The following is a 19,725-nucleotide window of genomic DNA, read 5'->3' as shown; positions in this document are numbered from 1 at the left end:
ACAATGAAAAAAAACTTACGGGTCGAGATAAGGACAGGGAGAGATTGTCACTGAAATCCGGGAATAAACCTCGTAACACCAATGTAGTGTTAAAAGGCAGGCATTCTTTATTGCAGCGCTGGATGCACGGGGGATAGTTCCACCTAACGTGCATACCTAGCCTACGAACATGCACATATTTATATTCTCAATGCACACATGGTTACAATTACATCACATAGTTACATAGTTACTTCGTTATGATTGGTGTAAAACTTTCTCGCTTTGCTTTTAAAGCTATATACTTAAAGAAATTCAGAGAGCATGCCCAGTGAGGGGTGGTCGTACCTTGGAGGTGGGTAACTTTTAGCATGGAGGTGTGTTTTGGTATTATAATGAGATTATAATGAACAAAGTTCACTCAAAGGACATGATTTTGACAGAAAATGAAATATTATTTGGCTCACGTACCAATAATGCAGTTTATCAGTTCCATGGTACATACCAACCACACAGTTTATCAGTTCCATGGTACCACCAAGCTCTCAGGTCCTCATTCCTAAAATATTTTTCTCATTCCCTACTACTGCTAATGATCTCATCTTGATCCTATCACCATGGTTAAAAAGTTAAACACATCGGTTACAATCCCCCCTTTGGAAGTTTTGAAATAATCACCTTTTCAATACTTCCACTATACTAATTATTTTCTGTGTGTTGGAGGAAACTCTGGGATTGTTTGTTTATTTTGCTGTTTCGCAACAGCTTGGATGATCATATGAGTGAGAGAAGTTTCACGAATAATTTGTTTTTTTCAGATGTGTTAACCGATTCATCATTTTCCAAGTTATGATATATAATATTACTGACAAGGTCATACTGATCAAAACCAATGTTAAAAGAATCACGATGGGGTGACACAACTTGTTTAGGATGCCTGTAGCAGTAGGCGACCATCCGAAAAGTGTGTCCCACCATTTAAGTTCTGCATCTCTCTGCACTCTTTCAAAAACTCGATGTATTTCTTTCACATTGTGATGAACAGTTATTAGGGTTTTCTGCCCGTTTTCCTTAATTTTTCCAGAATTTCAATCAAATCCTTGCGTCGTAATAACTGTTTTACTAAAGTGAGATTCATTCCAATGGGGATAGGTAATAATTCATGAATCAACATGTAGTTAGACTGCAAAAGTTGGTGCGATGTGACTGGGGTCGAATAAGAAAAGTCACATCCATCAATCTTAGTAAAACTACAAATACAAAAATTTGAATTATTTTTAATCTCTACCACTACCTCATCTACATATAAAAAATCACAAACAGTTCTCAAGCATACACAGCCCTTGTCAATATATATAAGTATGGTTTCAGGGTTTTCATTAGGATGAACCTCAAAATGGCAAATATTTTGTTCAGTGTCCAAACAAATGTCTTGTGCCTCAATTGCATTACCTTCACAGACAAATCCTTGTTGTTCCCGCACGATGCAAGATTCCAAATTAACCGTTTGCCATTTTTCATTCATCTTTTGGGCCCATACTCTATGCTCGGAAGGATAGAGTATAGTTCCGTTATGGTTTATCCCTAATGCAATGATGGGATAAATTGAGTATTTAGTAGCATTAGATATAGTGAGCACAAAAGTTGTAGCTGTGTTTGTAATGGGATCATAAGTAAAGTTTACCAGGCTCCACCAGGACTGGAGTTCTTTCTCAAAATCAGTAGCACTGTCCCAAATTACTTTCTTAATTTCAGTAGGGACAGTGCCTTCTTCGCCTTCTCTTATAATTGAGGCAGCCACCGACTGCATCCATAATTGAGCCTGGATACAACTGAGAGTCAAGGAGAGGTTATTTTGGATCACCCCAAGTGCGTCCGTAATTAACTCGTGGTCCCTTACATTTATTCTTTCCCATGTGGGTAATATATTTGACAACAGCCACTGGTTAGTTCCTTTTATAAATTTTCCATTTTGAAAACCAGTTCTTTTAGTTTTCCAGTTCCCTGTCAAATTTTCTACACAGTCTGAGTTTCAAAGGTCCCTCTTGCGTAGATGTCCACTGCTCTGACGGTGCCTTCTTTACTCGAGTATAATGAATCCACGGCTCCACTCCTTCTACCTTAACTGCGGTATAAGTTGTCAACAGTACCTGGAAGGGTCCCTTCCACTTTTCTTGGAGTGGTTCAGAACTCCATGTTCTTATATACACAAAGTCACCCGGCTGGTATGGGTGTGCAGGCGTATCAAGAGCAAGTGGTCTGGTCAGCACAATATATCTTCTGAGCGCTTCGAGGGTCTTTCCTAAAGAAATCAGATATGTTTTCAAATCTGTTTCCCCTGTTACCCTCATGTCACCTGGGATTAAAGGAGTTTGGTAGGGTTTGCCATATAATATTTCATATGGACTTACACCGTCTTTAGACCTTGGTTGGATTCTTATTCTTAACAGAGCTAATGGCAAAGCCTGTGGCCATTTCAAAGGTGTTTCTTGGCAAATTTTACTCATTTGTCTTTTCAAGGTCTGATTCATTCTTTCAATCTTCCCGCTTGATTGCGGTCTCCAGGGAGTGTGTAAGTCCCATTTTATCCCCAGAATTTTACTTACTTGTTGGACTATTTCTGCTACAAAATGTGGTCCTCTATCAGAAGATATGCCCAATGGTACCCCAAACCTTGGTATTATCTCTTTTAACAATATTTTAACCACTTCTCTCGCTTTGTTGGTGCGACAAGGAAAAGCCTCTGGCCATCCAGAAAACGTATCAATCAGTACCAGCAGATATCTATACCCATTTTGTCTGGGTAATTCAGAAAAATCGATTTGCCAATAATCTCCTGGGGAATTACCCTGCTTTGTTACTCCTAAAGGTGCTTTCCTCTGGTTTAAAGGATTATTTTTAAGACAGATCGGGCACTTAGCTATTATTGACTTAATTATTCCTGTCATTCCTACGCACACTACAAATGTTTTCAAATTTGTAACCATAGCATCTACACCCCAATGCGTCTGCTCATGTTGCTCTTTTGCAAGTTCCAACATAATTTGTGGGGTCACTATTACCTGATTTTCTGATGTTACCCACCATCCTTCTGCATTTTGGGATGCCTTTAAATGCTCTGCCAATTGTTCGTCTAATTTACCATATCTTACTTTTACATTTGGAATTTTTACCTGTTTTACTGGTACCAGTGCAAGGATACCTCGTTCTGCAGCCTCTTTTGCAGCTTTATCCGCCAACCGATTACCTATATTGACAGCCATCTGACCAAATTGATGAGCTTTGCAATGCATTATGGCCACTTCCTTTGGTTTTTGCACATCTTGTAGGAGCTGAAGAATTTCCTCCTTATGTCTTATAGGTGATCCTTGGGCTGATAACAGCCCTCTTTCTTTCCATATGGCTCCATGAGCATGGATCACACCAAATGCATATTTGGAGTCAGTCCATATGTTTACTCTTTTCCCTTTGGCCATTCGTAAGGCCTGCTTCAGCGCCACCAATTCTGCTTTCTGTGCTGATGTGTTTGCAGGTAGTGTCCCTGACTCCAATATCTTGTCGATGGTGACAACAGCATATCCGGCCATTTGCCTTCCTTCTTGCACAAAACTGCTTCCATCCGTGAACAGTTCCAGATCAGGATTCTCCAAGGGTTCGTCCTTCAGGTCCGGTCTGCTGGAATAAACTTGTTCAATGGTTAACAGACAGTCATGTTCCAATTTCTCAGTAGCATTTTCTGTTGACAGGAACATTGCTGGATTTACAATTGCTGTGGTTTTTAATTCCACATCATCTTGTTCCAATAGGACAACCTGGTATTTCAACATTCTGCTAGGGGATAACCAATGACCCCCCTTTTGTTCTAAGACAGTTATTACCATATGCGGTACATATACCACTATTCTTTGGCCCATAGTCAATTTTCGGGTTTCCTGAATCAGCAGCACCGTTGCTGCCACGGCACGCAAACATCCCGGCCGTCCTTTACTCACGGTGTCAAGTTGTTTGGAGAAGTACCCCACCGGTCGCTTCCAAGGTCCCAGCCGTTGCGCCAGCACTCCAAGGGCCAGATGTTGCCTTTCGTGTACAAACAGCTCAAAAGGTTTGGTTAGATCAGGTAGACCCAGTGCAGGGGCCGTCATCAATGCCTTTTTGAGTTCTTTAAATGATTTATGGCATTCAGGTGTCCACGTCAAGTATTGATCTTTAGATTCTTTCAGGGCTTCATATAGGGGTTTCACATACAGTCCATAATTTAAAATCCAGAGTCGGCACCATGCAATCATTCCCAAAATGGCTTTCAGTTCCTTTGGGCTGTTAGGTTCGGGAATCTGACAAATGGCTTCTTTCCTTTCGTTTCCCAATTGTCTTTGTCCTTGCGATATCTCAAATCCCAAATAAATCACTGCTTCTTTCCCTATCTGAGCCTTGTTTCTGGAGACTCTATATCCTCCCTGGCCCAGGAAATTCAATAAACTGATAGTCATTTCAAAACATGTTTCTTTACTTTCTGCTGCTATCAGGATGTCATCCACATATTGTAGTAATATGCCTTCTCCTTGATTCTGTTTCTTCCACATTTCTAATTCCTTTGCCAATTGGTTTCCAAATATTGTGGGGCTATTCTTAAATCCTTGTGGAAGTACAGTCCATGTTAATTGCGTTTTCCTTCCTGTAGTGGGACTCTCCCATTCAAAGGCAAATATGCCTTGACTTTTCGTATCCAGAGGTATGCAAAAGAAGGCATCCTTTAAATCCAGCGCAGTAAACCATTTATGTTCCTCCCTCAGAGATGTCAACAAGGTATATGGATTGGCCACTACTGGGTGTATATCTTGAACTATCTGATTTATGGCCCTTAAATCCTGAACTATTCGATATTCCCTGCCTCCTGATTTCCTTACTGGTAATATAGGGGTATTATATTCTGATTCACATTCTACTAGCAGCCCATATTCTAAAAATTCTGTGATTAATTCCTCTAGCCCCTTTCGGGCTTCCCATTTGAGAGGGTACTGTTTTTGTCTTACCGGCTTGGCTCCAGGTTTTAAAGTCACCTTTACCGGTTCTGCCAGTTTGCATCGTCCCGGAACTCCACTTGCCCATACCAGGGGGATGACTGCATTGTCCACTACTTCTGGAATCTGTTCCTCCTTGGGGGAATCCTGTAACATAAACACTCTCGCCTCTATAGCTTTTGATTCTGGTATTAGTAATCAAATTTCTCCATCTTTAAAAATAATTTGTGCCTTTAATTTGCTTAATAAATCTCATCCCAATAAAGGCAATGGACATTCGGGCATATATAAAAATTGATGTGTTACCCACTGTTTTCCCAGCTTAAATTTTAACAGTTTCAAGAAAGGCCAGTTCTCTTTTCGCCCTGTCGCACCAACACCCTCTGCTCATTTATAGCTGAGTTTCGCTTTACATGTTTATTATTCTCGGTCAAGATTGCCAGAATTTTCCATCCCTTTGCATTTGTCTGACTTCTTTTTCCTTTTCCCTGTTGTTATACACAATCCAGGCGATTTCAAGCATTTTGCCTAAATCTCTGGACTCAGCCCCTTCCAGTTTCTGGAGGGTTTTTCCTTATGTCTGGGGCTGATTGTCCCATAAATATAGAGGCCAATTGTGAAGCTTCCTCGGGTTTCTCTGGGTCCAGATTGGTATATTTTCTAGCAGTCACCTTCAGTCTTTCCATAAAGGCCGAAGGGGATTCATTTAATTCTTGTCTTATTTCATATAATTTAGACCAATTACTTGCTTTTGGCATTGCATGTCTAACGCCAAACAAAATCCACTTCTGGTACCTAGTCAACATTCCTCTGGGCCCTGGCTGATTAGGGTCCCATTTAGGGTTTGTGGATGGAAAATTCTGGTCCACCGATCCTTGTATATTTCCATTAGCATGGGCACTTTCTACTTGTTTTCGGGCTGTGTTTAATACCATTTTCTTTTCAGTGTCTTCCAATAATGTATCCAATATTACTTGCAAATCTTCCCAATCGGGGTTTTGGGTTCTAATTATTGTTTCCATTACTTTGGCAACTCTTTCTGGGTCATCCTGATAGGTGCCTGCAGTTTCTTTCCATGCTCTTAAATCGGTTATGGAGAAGGGGACTTTCACCATTACCGGACCCTCATTACCAACCGCTTGTCAAAGAGGGGCCTGGAGGGGAGTTAATCCGTCTCCTCCCCCTCTTCCCCTTGTTCTCCCAGCAATCGGGCTAAATCCTTCTGCCTCCTCTTCCACAGGAGGGGCGGAAGCATTATTGGCCCCCAGATTTTGATCCCCCTGATCATTTCCTAACCTCCTGCGAGGTGCAACCAACAATTCAACATCATCATCTTCAAATTTACATTTAGAACATTGTTTACCAGTATCACAAGATGAGCAACCTGTTTTCAAATCTTTACCGGGTTCCTGCCCCTTTAATGCCATTATCGCAGAACTAGATGGAACCAATTCACATTGCCTTTGCCATTCCGGATGATTTCGCAGTGTGAAAAACAAAATCTACATATGCCATTTCATTCCATTTACCTTCCCTTTTACAAAATAACATTAGTTGCAAAATTGTGTTATACTGCAACGTCCCGTTTTCCGGCCACTTTTCCCCATTCTCTAAAGTATACAGTGGCCACCAGTGATTACAATATTCAATCAACTGTTTCCGAGTCAAAGGATCAATGTTTCCCAGATCTTTCCAATGTTCCAAAATACATCCCAGTGGTGTTTTTCGTGGGATTGATTTCTTACTCGGAAAAGTACCCATCTCCCAGGGACTTAGTGGTTGTGATTGTGCACTATCATCACAAGCACTTAGTCAGAGGGACCCCAACCCGTGTTAGAGCTCCCTCAGGGATTTCCCCTGCCACCGGAAATCCCAGGGATTTCTGCTGCCACCAGAAATCCCAATCTTGGAGGCTTCCCCTCCCCAGTGGGCCCTGCTCCACAGGCTTTCGCCTAGCAGAGACTTTTACCTGAAACGTCTCCTCAGCCCAACTCTGCGCAGCTTTCACCGCGCCTTACAAGCAGGCCTCCCGTGCTCCTAATGTGGGCCTGTCCCAATGCGGGCCTGTCCCGGTGCAAGCCTGTCCCAATGTGGGCCTGTCCCAGAGAGCCACGGGCTCCTTGAACCTAGTGTGGGCCTGTCCCAATGCGGGCCTGTCCCGGTGCGGGCCTGTCCCAATGTGGGCCTGTCCCGGTGAGCCACGGGGCTCCTTGAATAAGGCCTTCAACTTGTAAGAGCAAATATTCAAAAAAACAATATTCAAATCAAATAAGAATGCCTTTACCTCTCCCAGGGGTCTTGCTCAGAGCTCTTCGGTCCGGGGATCGGAGGTTCTCCCCGAGAATTCCCCGGTGCCGGCTGGAGATCCTGCGATCCCACGGATCCGTCGAGGTTCAAAAGCAGGGTCCCACCTGGGTCACCAGAAACTGTCACCGAAATCCGGGAATAAACCTCGTAACACCAATGTAGTGTTAAAAGGCAGGCATTCTTTATTGCAGCGCTGGATGCACGGGGGATAGTTCCACCTAACGTGCATACCTAGCCTACGAACATGCACATATTTATATTCTCAATGCACACATGGTTACAATTACATCACATAGTTACATAGTTACTTCGTTATGATTGGTGTAAAACTTTCTCGCTTTGCTTTTAAAGCTATATACTTAAAGAAATTCAGAGAGCATGCCCAGTGAGGGGTGGTCGTACCTTGGAGGTGGGTAACTTTTAGCATGGAGGTGTGTTTTGGTATTATAATGAGATTATAATGAACAAAGTTCACTCAAAGGACATGATTTTGACAGAAAATGAAATATTATTTGGCTCACGTACCAATAATGCAGTTTATCAGTTCCATGGTACATACCAACCACACAGTTTATCAGTTCCATGGTACCACCAAGCTCTCAGGTCCTCATTCCTAAAATATTTTTCTCATTCCCTACTACTGCTAATGATCTCATCTTGATCCTATCACCATGGTTAAAAAGTTAAACACATCGGTTACAAGATCATTCTCTAATTATCATCACGAGCAAAACAGACCGAACTTAGAGAGGGAATTCATCTTATTTATTACTAAGCAAAACAGAGTAGAGGAATGAGAAATAAAACCAAATCTTAAAAACACCTCCCCCCACCCCTCCCATCTTCCCGGGCTCAACTTCACTCCCGGCTTCAAGCTCCGCCCCCCCCAGCGGCACAGGGGGACGGGGAGTGGGGGTTACAGTCAGTTCCTCACGCGGTGTTTCTGCCGCTTCTTCATCCTCAGGGGGAGGACTCATTGTTCCCCCGCTCCAGCGTGGGGTCCCTCTCACGGGAGACAGTCCTTCACGGCCTTCTCCAACGTGAGTCTCTCCCACGGGGTGCAGACCTTCAGGAGCAAACTGCTCCAGCGTGGGTCCCCCACGGGGTCACAAGTCCTGTCAGCAAACCTGCTCTGGCATGGGCTCCTCTCTCCACGGATCCACAGGTCCTGCCAGGAGCTTGCTCCAGCCTGGGCTTCCCATAGGGCCACAGCCTCCTTCAGGTGTCTCCACCTGCTCCGGCGTGGGGTCCTCCACGGGCTGCAGGTGGAATCTCTACACCCCCTCATCCTCCCTCCATGGGCTGCTGCAGGGGAACAGCCTGCTTCACCATGGTCTTCACCACGGGCTGCAGGGGAATCTTGCTCTGGCGCCTGGAGCACCTCCTCCCCCTCCTTCTTCACTGACCTTGGTGTCTGCAGATGTTCTTACATCTTCTCACTCCTCTCTCTGGCTGCAAAAGCGCTCTCTAACTGTTTTTCTCTTTCTTAAATATGTTATCACAGAGGCGCTGATTGGCTTGGCCTTGGCCAGCGGCGGGTCTGTCTTGGAGCCGGCTGGCATTGGCTCTATCAGACACAGGGGAAGCTTCTAGCAGCTTCTCACAGAAGCCACCCCTGTAGCCCCCCCTGCTACCAAAACCTTGCCACGCAAAACCAACACAATATGTCAGAATGATAGGATTATAGCAATGAGGAAGAGAAAGATTAAGAATTACCAAACACCGCTGAAGGAGAAATTCAAATTGTAAATGATCAGCGGTGGTTATTTGTGACCAAGGAATGATCTGGCATGGAAGGCAAAAAGGCTCAACTGCAGAAGGGGTTAAACTGGCTGGAAGCAGGAATGCCAGAGACAGAAGGACTCCCAGTAAGGGAGTGAAGTATGCTGATAAGGAATGCTGCAGTATTGTCTTGTAACAATCCTGGAATGCAAGTGCTCAGGGGCCACCTTTGGGCAGCAGAACTGGCTCTGGGGAATGACCTCAGTGCTGGGCCAAGGCACCCCATGCCTACACTCATGGGACTGGTACTGGTGCAAGTGTATATAAGGAACAGACTCATGAAGCATCTTTGCAGACTCCTTGTAGAACCGATTATGGCGGTAGGACTGTCCAATGCATTGTTAAATTTTATTTTTTTTTTAATTTAAGCACAAAGATGTGTTTAATCTGCCTCAAGGGGTACAATAAAAATTCCCCAACACCACACACATGTAAACTAAAGTTGAAAGTTAAATCAACTTTTATTCAAAGCACCTATTAAAATGGCAGCGCATTTATTCTTCTGCTGTTAAGACATGCCAAACTACAGCTTAATCTTATGAAGCATAGAACACTTCAATATTTCTTGTATGCAATCACTTTTTAATAAAACAAAAAGCAGTCTTCCACCTCAGTTTTTTTACTTGTTATTTTACCCAAAATTTGTTACTTACACGGAAGTACTTGAGCTGTCTGAATTTTTTCTACACCTACATAGAATTCAGTGTACTTGCCATACTGAAAGAAGTACTGTGCAAGTTGTCAAAAGCATTACAGCTGATCGGGAAAATCAGTTCTATTGAATTAAGTTATGACTTGGATCTGCATACTGGCTGGCGATTAGTCTTGTGCCCTGTGAAATAGCACCCACAAGCAATTCTGAGTTATGACTCACAAGTACAACAGATTCATGCTCAAGGCTCATTTTGGGATCAGAATATTTGTACACAGCCAACTGAAGAGTCAAAAGCATGTAACTGAGAAATTCTAAACCCACACCCATGAATTGCCAGGTAGTTTTACATAGGCTAAGAAGCCTGAAATGACTACAAAGTGTTTCATTTTTTTAAGCCCAAAAGACCAAAACCAAAGTGCATTAATACATTATTTTAAACAAACTGGGTTAATATAATTTTCTACCACAACAGGTATCAATTATCAGAGAACATAACCCAACAATTGCAGTTTCTGCTGTAGAATTAGACTGCTTTTCTGAAACAGCTGTATGCATCTAGTCAGTCTATATCAAGTAATCGAACAATTTTTTTTCTTCTTGCTTAAGAAAGAGGGAAAGTCTGAATTCTTACCTGAATTTCCTGACCTTCAATGAGAGGGAGGAGTTAAGAGCAAGCGGGTCAGTAAATATGACTTATTAACATCCCCTAAAGCAGTAGCTCAACTAAAGAGTTTATCCAATTTGGAAACAAAATTTCCATAGCATATTAGGAATCTCTGGTTGCCTTCCAAGCAAAATACAGAAAGAGATCACCATGAGACGATGGTATTTGAAAGTACACAATACTCATGAGGTGACAAGAGATGCTAAATGCTTTTTATCTGCATCTTAGAGCACTAGGCAGTGTTCTGTACCTTCATTTATTTGGGAAATATATGAAATCACACAGTTAACATACTCAAAACTACCTTTGGAAGTCTATTTTCTGGTTATATAGCGAATACCTTTTTGCCATGTTTAACTGATAGCTGTGCTACAGTTAGCGAACACAAAATTGGCATGTTATCCTGAAGTAAAGCAATAAGGTGGCTTTATGCACAGCAAGTATGGAGGCTTCTATTTGCTAATAATCATATAAGAGCAATACTTTAAAACTTAGTGTTTGCTAATAGGAGATCTAAAATAGTGTAGTACAAATCAATACCACCCTGTCAATACCCCCTTTATTAACAAAAGCAAGTGCCAAATCATTAAAAGGGTCCAAAAATATCTAAAAAAAAATTACCAATTGTTTACTTTTGTCTAGACTTTGCAAGACTAATCATTTTCAGATAAACCCAACAATGTGCAAAAGTTCCTAACGTCATACATTAGGAATAACAAGTGCTACTCAAACCAAGAGATTCTGCTGAGATCAAATAAAAAAACATAAAATAGCAAAATCAAGTCTCATATCTTGAGCAGTCGCAGTGAAGATCCTGAACTATCTTACAATTTCCTGCATGAAGCAGTTTCTTCCCCTCTACAAGTTGAGATATCTAAGCTTTGCCTTCTGCCTTAGTGATAATAGGTAAAAATATACTGACATTAGAAAACTTGGTTCCATTGCTGCTTACGGTATCTTCAGACCTACTACTTAATATAGTTTTGCTTAAACAGTGAGATAAATACTTTCCCTTTCCTCAGCCTTCTTTGGCCACATGTATCATTCTGCTAACCACAAACACTGTGCAAGTGCTTCTTGTGAAAACTGTTTCAAATAAATCAGTTAACCTTGCAAAAATCTAGCTTCCCACAACATGAAGTTTGTCCACCCTGCATTATGCAGTTTCATATTTACAAGATACTTAAACTTTACATTTGTCTTTTACCTTACAAAAAGTGCAACTCTCTCACCCCATGTTATGGGGTGACAACATTCTTCATAAATTCTACAGAACAGCAGCCTATGATAAGTAAATAAGGTGCTTAGATTATACTCAGGATCTAACTAGTTAAGGACCACCAAGTACCACCATTTCGTAAAGGCAGACTCCATTCCTATGCTACTGTCACAGTGGTGCCACAGCTAGGTTTGCAAGCTCAATAAGAGCCAATGCACCATGCATGCGTTCACGCTGTTCCTGGAGGCGGCGGCGAGCAGCTGAATGAGCACTATTTTTCTCTTCATCATCCTCTTCATCAGACTGAAGATATCCTATCAGGTCCTGCTGTTCCTGATCCATTTTCTGGATTGTTTTACTTTTCAAAGTGGGAGCACGCTGTTCTCTAGCCTCCCAGTATCTACAACATCAGAGGTGGAGAATGCTTTTAAATTATGTACAGTTTATGTAAGAACTACCATTCAAAGCTAGCAAAGACCTTCCAAGTATTTTCTTGCACATGACTAACCACTGCACTCTTTCAACCCTTTTATGGCACTATTTAAGCTGTCAGAAGCCTCCTTTATTCAGCATTTTAAGTGTAGAAGTGCCCAAGGGACATCTGATCTTTCACACAGATCTTTCCGCTTCATGGTATTCCCACCAGTCAGCTCTCCCTGTGCATACAGGATTGTTGTTCCTCACATAGATGCAAATTTAGCAGTATGACTGTAGCACTAACTAACATGGTATTAGCAAGTGTTGTTCAAGCAAAGAGAAGCATTTCAGTAGAGAAGGAAAAACAGATGAGAAAGCCTCATGAGGAACTTTGTCTTAACCAGGAGTCAGCACTTAAACAAAAGGCGAGGCTAGGCTGAATCATACTAAAGGAACAGTTGGGTTTTATTTATTGTTTTTTCTTGTTTTTTTTTTTCCCCTAAGAATAAAACACTTTCTCAGGCCACTCTGTGTTATAAGTTTAGAGAGAGATCACACCATAAGGAAACTTACTTCGCTAGCCACTCAGCTGCAGCTTTATTGTCAGCCGTCTGTTTTTTACTCAGTCTGACTGTGAGTTCTTCCCTCTTCAGCCGGGCGTATGGGTGTTTGGGACAATGACGGTTTGCATGTGTGAATCTGCTTAAACAGCCTTAAAAACACAAAATACCAACGGAGAGCACATTAAGGAAAGCAGTCAACTGACATGTTAGCATAACATCCGTGGGATGAAGATGCTCCTGAACCCAACCTTCCTTACTCCACAAAAACCTGGATTCAGTTGAAAACAGCACACTAGTCGCAAGGCCCATAACATTCCCAATCATTTTATGGATCGGTATCAACTGATACAATTACTGATAACCTGGCTTATATAATCAAGCATGTAATCCTTATATCTAAGTTTGTGTGATTATGCACAGATTCCGTGTGGCTTCTCCCTTCCCTAGAAGCTCCTCCAAAATTAAGATCCAAAGCTTTTATAGATCGCTGCCACATGAGCGTCCATACATTGCCAGTACTAGACTGACACTAATTCTGATAGCCACAAGTTATTCTCTGAGGGCTCACCGTTCTCTGAGCAGATGAAAGGCTTTTCCCCTGTGTGAAGACGCTGGTGAGTTTTGAGTTGCCCACTCTGAACAAAGGCTTTCCCACAGTCTGGGTAGTCACACAAATAAGGTCTTTCACCTTTAAAAACAAAACAAAACAAATCAAAAACCCCAAAAAAAACCCACAAAAAAGCAACCCCACCCAAACCAAACCCAAAACCACACACACAGACTTATGAAAGCTGAATATAGAAGAGTCCAGTGGTGGTCCTTGGCTTGAGACTTACACAAGCAAGCTCTCCTTTTATGCACTCACACTTGCATCTACTCAGAAAGCCTTAGTGCACTGGACAGCAGAGATACATTTTTACCCCAAACGGATGTTTAAAGTACGTATTAAATGCTACTGGATAATACATTTTTTCCCCAGCAAAATAACAAAATTATATTTTTGCCTTATCATATTCCTAATCTTGCACATTATTTAAATAATCTATACTCAAGTCAGCTTCTGGTATGTCGAAGTACAAGATAATTCTAGAAGGCATAAAAAGGATGGGCTGACAGGAGTTCAGAGAAATCATAGGCCTCGCTTTTTCCCCCTCCATGAGAAGATTGGACATTCCTCCCTGTCGCTGTCCAGATTTTTTTGGACTGCAGTAGGAATTTGGGTGAGGCAGACAGAGCACTACAGCAACCGCAAATAAGATAAGGACTTCCTTATCTTATAAGTCCTTATAAGATAAGGACTCCTTGATAAGGAGTCATCCTTAGTTCTGTTCATTTTGGTATGTGAGACAGTGGCAAGCAATGCTACACACTGTTCTCCTTTGAAAACTTCTGCTTCATCATGTAAGCAGATGTGTGAACTTAGTAGTGGCCAGGTTTCCAGAAAGGCTACAGTTTTGTAGTTCTGCAGTGTTAGCAGTATCTCATCATCTTTGGTATTAGAAAGGGCAGCTCCAGAGAAGAGAAGAATTTGACAATGTTTTCCCTTTGAGCACTGCATCATGCCTTTCAGAGAGTATCATGAAAGACTGAAGGCTTAGAGTGTTTTGTTTGTTTGTTTAAGAACTTTTTTTTGACATACGACTTTCCTAAAGCACTGAGAGAAGTCCTAGAACTGATACTTGTAGTTAGGTAGAATGAAACATACACAGTATATTGTATAGATAGCATCCTATAGTATAGGTAGAACAAAGTAAAGGCAAACAATTTAATTCCAGTTGCAACCAGATACATTTATAAACTGAACTAGGGTAAAATAGCTGAGGTTAACGATATAGGGATGTATAAAGTTGCAGAAGTATCTTATTAGAGAGTTTTACTAGACTATTTGAAAAAAGTTGTAATGAATAAATGGAGGTAGGAAGAGAAACTCATTCTCGACTCAAGCCAAGAGAATTTAGGCCAACCGTCAAGAACGACTTCCCCATGCAAACTGCAACAAGAGGAATGGAGATAGTGGGTATTTGCTCTCTGTCTCTCAAGAGAGTATGATCGGGTGGCAAGTTTGCAAAGGTGTGCCATGCCACCACTCCTCAGAAAGGACAACTAAAAAAAGGTAACACTGACTTACTAAGTCAGAAGAGTAACACCAAGGTGAGTTCTGCTCAATTAATTAGGCTGTGTTTAATACACAAGTTCAACACCTAGTTCAAGCAAGTGAACTGAAAACATCTTTTGACCAAAAGGCATGAAGAATCTAGTGTTTAATATTTGTATGCACAGACTTGTCTTATTTGAGTCAGAAAAGAGACAACAGGAGCCAAGGCTTTATGTGTCTACAATAGTTCATGCTTTATTGCAAAATACAGTCTTGTTGGAACATGAAGGAAACAAAAGGTGTATTTACTTGGTATAAAAACAGCATCTCCCTTTCAGTTCAAGCTCAGTTGGACATCGAGTGAATTGTCACTACATTTTAACTTAAATGAGTTGTCTTCTAGAACTGCTTTATATATATAGTTCAGTAAATTAAAGTGACCACCTCCACCCCAGAAAATGAGTTCCTGTCCATGTCACTGACAAAGATGTTGAACAGTGCCGGTCCCAATACCGACCCCTGCAGAACATCGCTTGTTACTGATCTCCACATCCTGAGTAACTAGGTCTCTCGTTTCATTCCGGTTGGTTCTCTGGTTCAGCTGCAGTGCTTATAGCTGGGGTTTCAGTAGCCACAGTGTTTGTCATGGGGGTTGGAGTAACCACAGTGCCTGTTGCAGGGGTTTGAATAGATGCACTGCCTGTCACGAAGGTTGGAGCAGCCACAGTGCCTATCACAGAGGCTGAAGTAGCTATAGTGCCCGTCGCAGGGGTTGATGTCTGGGTGGTATTCTTAAATAGTTGTTTAACCTTAAACAAGACATGAACCACATTCAGGAGACCTAGCAATAGAAACATGCTGGTCCGAACATCCCAAGGATATTCAACATTCTCAAGATCTATTGTAATTAGCCTAGAGAAGAAGGGTAAGGTGAAGAAAGGTGTCTCCCCATATATTGGCTCTCCAAGGAGTAAAAGTAAAAAGTATGATTATTAATAGCTTCCAATAGATGACTCCGAAAGTACGGAGATGAAGCCGTTGCTATTGTTCCCCGCCGCTGAATACAGATTCAGCCGCCACTGAATACAAATACAAAACTGGTCCAACTGTCAATGATTTTATCATTCCATAAGCCAGTGGTACACTGAACAGCAGAGCGATAACCTTAATCCAACACCTAGAGGTGACAAACCACACGTAAACACTGATAAGCAGTACATACAGCAAGTAAGGGGTTACATAACACAACTCTGAGAACAAATAAATAAGACTGTGACCAACGAAGATTAAACTAATATAATGAATGCTTATAACAAATTTGTTTTAACATGTTTTGGTCAGATCTGTCATTTTCTCAACCCTTCGTGACCCGTGTTGGGCGCCAAAAAGGAGAGAATCATAGAATGGTTTGGGTTGGAAGGGACCTCAAAGATCACCTAGTTCCAACCCACCCTGCCATGGGCAGGGACACCCTCCACTAGACCAGGTTGCTCAAAGCCCCATCCAACCTGGCCTTGAACACTTCCAGGGAGGGGGCCTCCACAACCTCTCTGGGCAACCTGTTCCAGTGCCTCACCACTCTCACAGGAAAGAATTCTTCCTAATATCTAATCTAAATCTACCCTCTTTTAGTTTAAACTCATTACCCCTTGTCCTGTCACTACACTCCCTTGTAAACAGTCCCTCTCCAGCTTTCTTGTAGGCCCCCTTCAGGTACTGCCATTCTGAGTGCGACCATCCAGACAATTCCTTATCCACCGAGTGGTCCATCCATCGAATCCATGTCTCTCCAATTTGGAGACAAGGATATTGTGCGGGACAGTGTCAAATTGTGTTGGGTTTGTGTGGCAAGGTTTTGGTAGCGGGTGGGGGCATGGGCTATAGGGGTGGCTCCTGTGAGGAGCTTCTAGAAGCTTCCACAGTGTCTGGTAGAGCCAATGCCAGCCAGCTCCAAGATGGGCCCGCCCCTGGCCAAGGCCAAGCCAATCAGCGCCTCTGTGATAACATATTTAAGAAGGGGGAAGTTTCTTTACGGCTGGAGGTGGAAGTGTGGAGATGTAATATCAAGGTCAGTGCAGGAGGAGGGGGGAGGAGGAGGAGGAGGAGGTGCTCCAGACAGCGGAGCAGAGATCCCCCTGCAGCCCGTGGTGAAAACCATGGGGAAGCAGGCTGTTCCCCTGCAGCCCGTGGAGGAAGGATGAGGGGGTGTAGAGATTCCACCTGCAGCCCGTGGAGGACCCCACGCTGGAGCAGGTGGAGGCACCCGAGGGAGGCTGTGGCCTGTGGGAAGCCTGGGCTGAAGCAAGTCCCTGGCCAGACCAGTAGACCTGTGGAGAGGGGAGCCCACGCCAGGGCAGGTTTTGGTGGCAGGACTTGTGACGCCGTGGGAGACCCACGCTGGAGCAGTCTGCTCCTGAAGGTCTGCACCCCATGGAAGAGACCACGCCGGAGCAGTTCGGGAAGGACTGTAGCCCGTGGGAGAGACTCCATTTTGGAGCAGGGGAGCGATGAGAGGAGTCCTCCCCACCGAGGACAACGAAGCGACAGAAACAACGTGCGCTGCACTGACCGCAACCCCCATCCCCCTCACCCCATTCCCCCCCCCTGCCGCTGAGGGGGGAGGAGGTTGAAGCCGGGAGTGAAGTTGAGCCCGGGAAGGGGGGAGGGGTGGGGGGAGGTGTTTTAAGGCTTGATGTTATTTGTTTTTTTTCATTGCTCTATTCTGTTTAGTAATAAATTAGATGAATCCCTTTTTCTAAGTTCGGTTTGTTTTGCTCGTGATGATAATTAGCTCTCCCTGTCCTTATCTCGACCCGAGCCTTTTGTTAACTTCTCCTCCCCATCATGCTGGGGAAGGAGTGAGTGAGCGGCCGCGTGGTGCTCAGCTGCCAGCTGGGCCTAAACCACGTCACAAATGCTTTGTACAAGTCCAGGTAGATGATGTCAGTCACTCTTCCCTTGTCCACCAATGCTGTAACCCCATCATAGAAGGCCACCAAATTTGTCAGGCAAAAGTTGCCCTTACTGAAGCCGTATTGGCTGTCACCAATCACCTCCTTATTTTCCATGTGCCTGAGCATAGTCTCCAGGAGGGTCTGCTCCACGATCTTGCCAGGCACAGAGGTGAAACTGACCGGTCTAGAGTTCCCTGGGTCTTCCTTTTCCCCCCTTTTTAAAAATGGGGGTTATGTTTCCCCTTTTCCAGTCAGTGGGAACTTCACCAGACTGCCAGGACTTTCTCAAATATGATGGAGAGTGGCTTAGCTACTTCATCTGCCAGTTCCCTCAGGACCCGCGGATGCATCTCATCAGGTCCCATGGACTTGTGCACCTTCAGGTTCCTTAGATGGTCTCGAACCTGATCTTCTCCTGCAGTGGACAGTTCTTCATTCTCCCAGTCCCTGTCTTTAGCTTCTGCAACTTGAATGGTGTGGCTCGAGCCCTTGCCGGTGAAGACTGAGGCAAAGAAGTCATTGAGTACCTCAGCCTTCTCCATATCCTGGGTAACCAGGTCTCGTTTTACATTCCGGAGGGGGCCCACATTCTCCCTCGTCTTCCTTTTATCACTGACATATATATAGAATCTTTTCTCGTTGCCCTTGATGTCCCTGGCCAGATTTAATTCTCTCAGGGCTTTAGCTTTCCTAACCTGATCCCTGGCTGCTCAGACAATTTCTCTGTATTCCTCCCAGGCTACCTGCCCTTGCTTCCAGCCTCTGCCCTTGCTTCCAGCTTCCTTTTTGTGTTTGAGCTGGTCCGTGTTTGTTTGATCTTATAGGTCTTTTCCAACCGAAATTATTCTATGATTCTATGATTTAGATACTGTGTAAAAATTATACAAAAGAAGAAGGAAACAGAAGTCAGAGAAGAGGCAGTCAGAATGAAAAATACTACCAAGTACAGAACACCAAGCTCAGGAAAATTTTTTCATCTGAAGAAAGTCTGAAAACAGCAGATAAATTATTTACACTACATGCCTTTACTGTTATAGCCCAAATTACTGCTACGGTTACCCTGTGAGAAAAACAGTTACAGAAAGACTTTCCTTTGATTTCGCTAACAAGCCCTGGGAGAAAATTATGATTAATTTAACAATTACAGTAAGATATTAATAGGTTGAGGGGTTTGGGGTTTTTTTCCCAACTGCTTCATAAGTGTTTGTCAGCTACTCACATCTTCCTTTTAATCTCTTCACTTACCAGTATGAGTTCGTTTGTGTGCCTGTAGTGATTTCTCTCGTGGAAACACCCTGTTGCAGATATTGCAACGTATTCTGCTAGAAGAATGCTCTCCTTCATTTATTAGGTCACGAACTGTATCTGCTCTTGGTCGGCCACGTCTTATCCCATCCTGTATTAAAAGAATTAAGAAACTGAAGTGCCATACTTTTCCATGTAAGCAGTTTAGCAAAGAACATCCCCCTCCTCTAAACAAACGAACCCACAATACAACCCACAAGCAACTACACACAGAGTATTCTTAATAAGCTCAACAAAATTGAAGGATCTGCTAAAATAATACATAGGAAACCACAAGTATTTTTGTGGGGGAAAAAAAAAAGAAAAAGAAAAAAAGACACTAGAACTCATTTAGAATTATCCCAAAAAATTATTTTACAGAGCTATAATGTAGATATATCCAAAGATGAGTAAAACAGCAGAACTGTGGAAACCAAGTCTAAGCCTGTCCAACAGTATAGCTTATATTATCACAGGAGTCACCAAATAGCAGTATGGGGGAGGTTGGTTTTGTGTGGAGGGTGCGTGCACAGGATATGTGAGGTGTGTGTAGCATGGTGTGCATGAGATGCATGGTGTGTGTGTGTGTGCATGTGGTTCGTGGTGTTTGCATGGGGGTGTAGTGTGTGGGATGGATGTTGTGTGGGCAGTACGCGGTGGGCGAGAGCAGTGTGTGTGTGGTGTGTATGGTGCATGGTTGTGTGGGGTGTGTGTGCTGTAGGTGGGTGCAGGTGTTATGTGGTGTGTGTGTGAGTAGAGTGTGGGGTGTGTGGAGTAGAGGGTGCATG

General features: G+C 43.1%; 1 protein-coding gene across 1 annotated transcript in view; it reads right to left on the bottom strand.

Annotated features, from left to right (window-relative positions):
- Positions 1 to 9,528: 9,528 nt before the first annotated feature.
- The window catches only part of LOC142599189 (zinc finger protein 367-like), a 30,893-nt gene continuing 20,696 nt past the window's right edge, over positions 9,529 to 19,725 (bottom strand). Inside the window, exons 2-5 of the mRNA XM_075739077.1 lie at positions 18,899 to 19,049; positions 13,173 to 13,292; positions 12,615 to 12,753; positions 9,529 to 12,024 (exon numbers count right to left, since the gene is read on the bottom strand). Coding sequence (XP_075595192.1) covers positions 11,793 to 12,024; positions 12,615 to 12,753; positions 13,173 to 13,292; positions 18,899 to 19,049 — 642 coding nt within the window. The 3' untranslated portion in view covers positions 9,529 to 11,792. The remainder of the gene's footprint in view (positions 12,025 to 12,614; positions 12,754 to 13,172; positions 13,293 to 18,898; positions 19,050 to 19,725) is intronic.

This window comes from Balearica regulorum, chromosome W (genome assembly GCF_011004875.1).
Source record: "Balearica regulorum gibbericeps isolate bBalReg1 chromosome W, bBalReg1.pri, whole genome shotgun sequence".
NCBI classification, from domain to species: Eukaryota; Metazoa; Chordata; class Aves; order Gruiformes; family Gruidae; genus Balearica; species Balearica regulorum.
The sequence above is the reverse complement of the archived record's forward strand: the minus strand, read 5'-3'. Positions and strand labels throughout refer to the sequence as shown.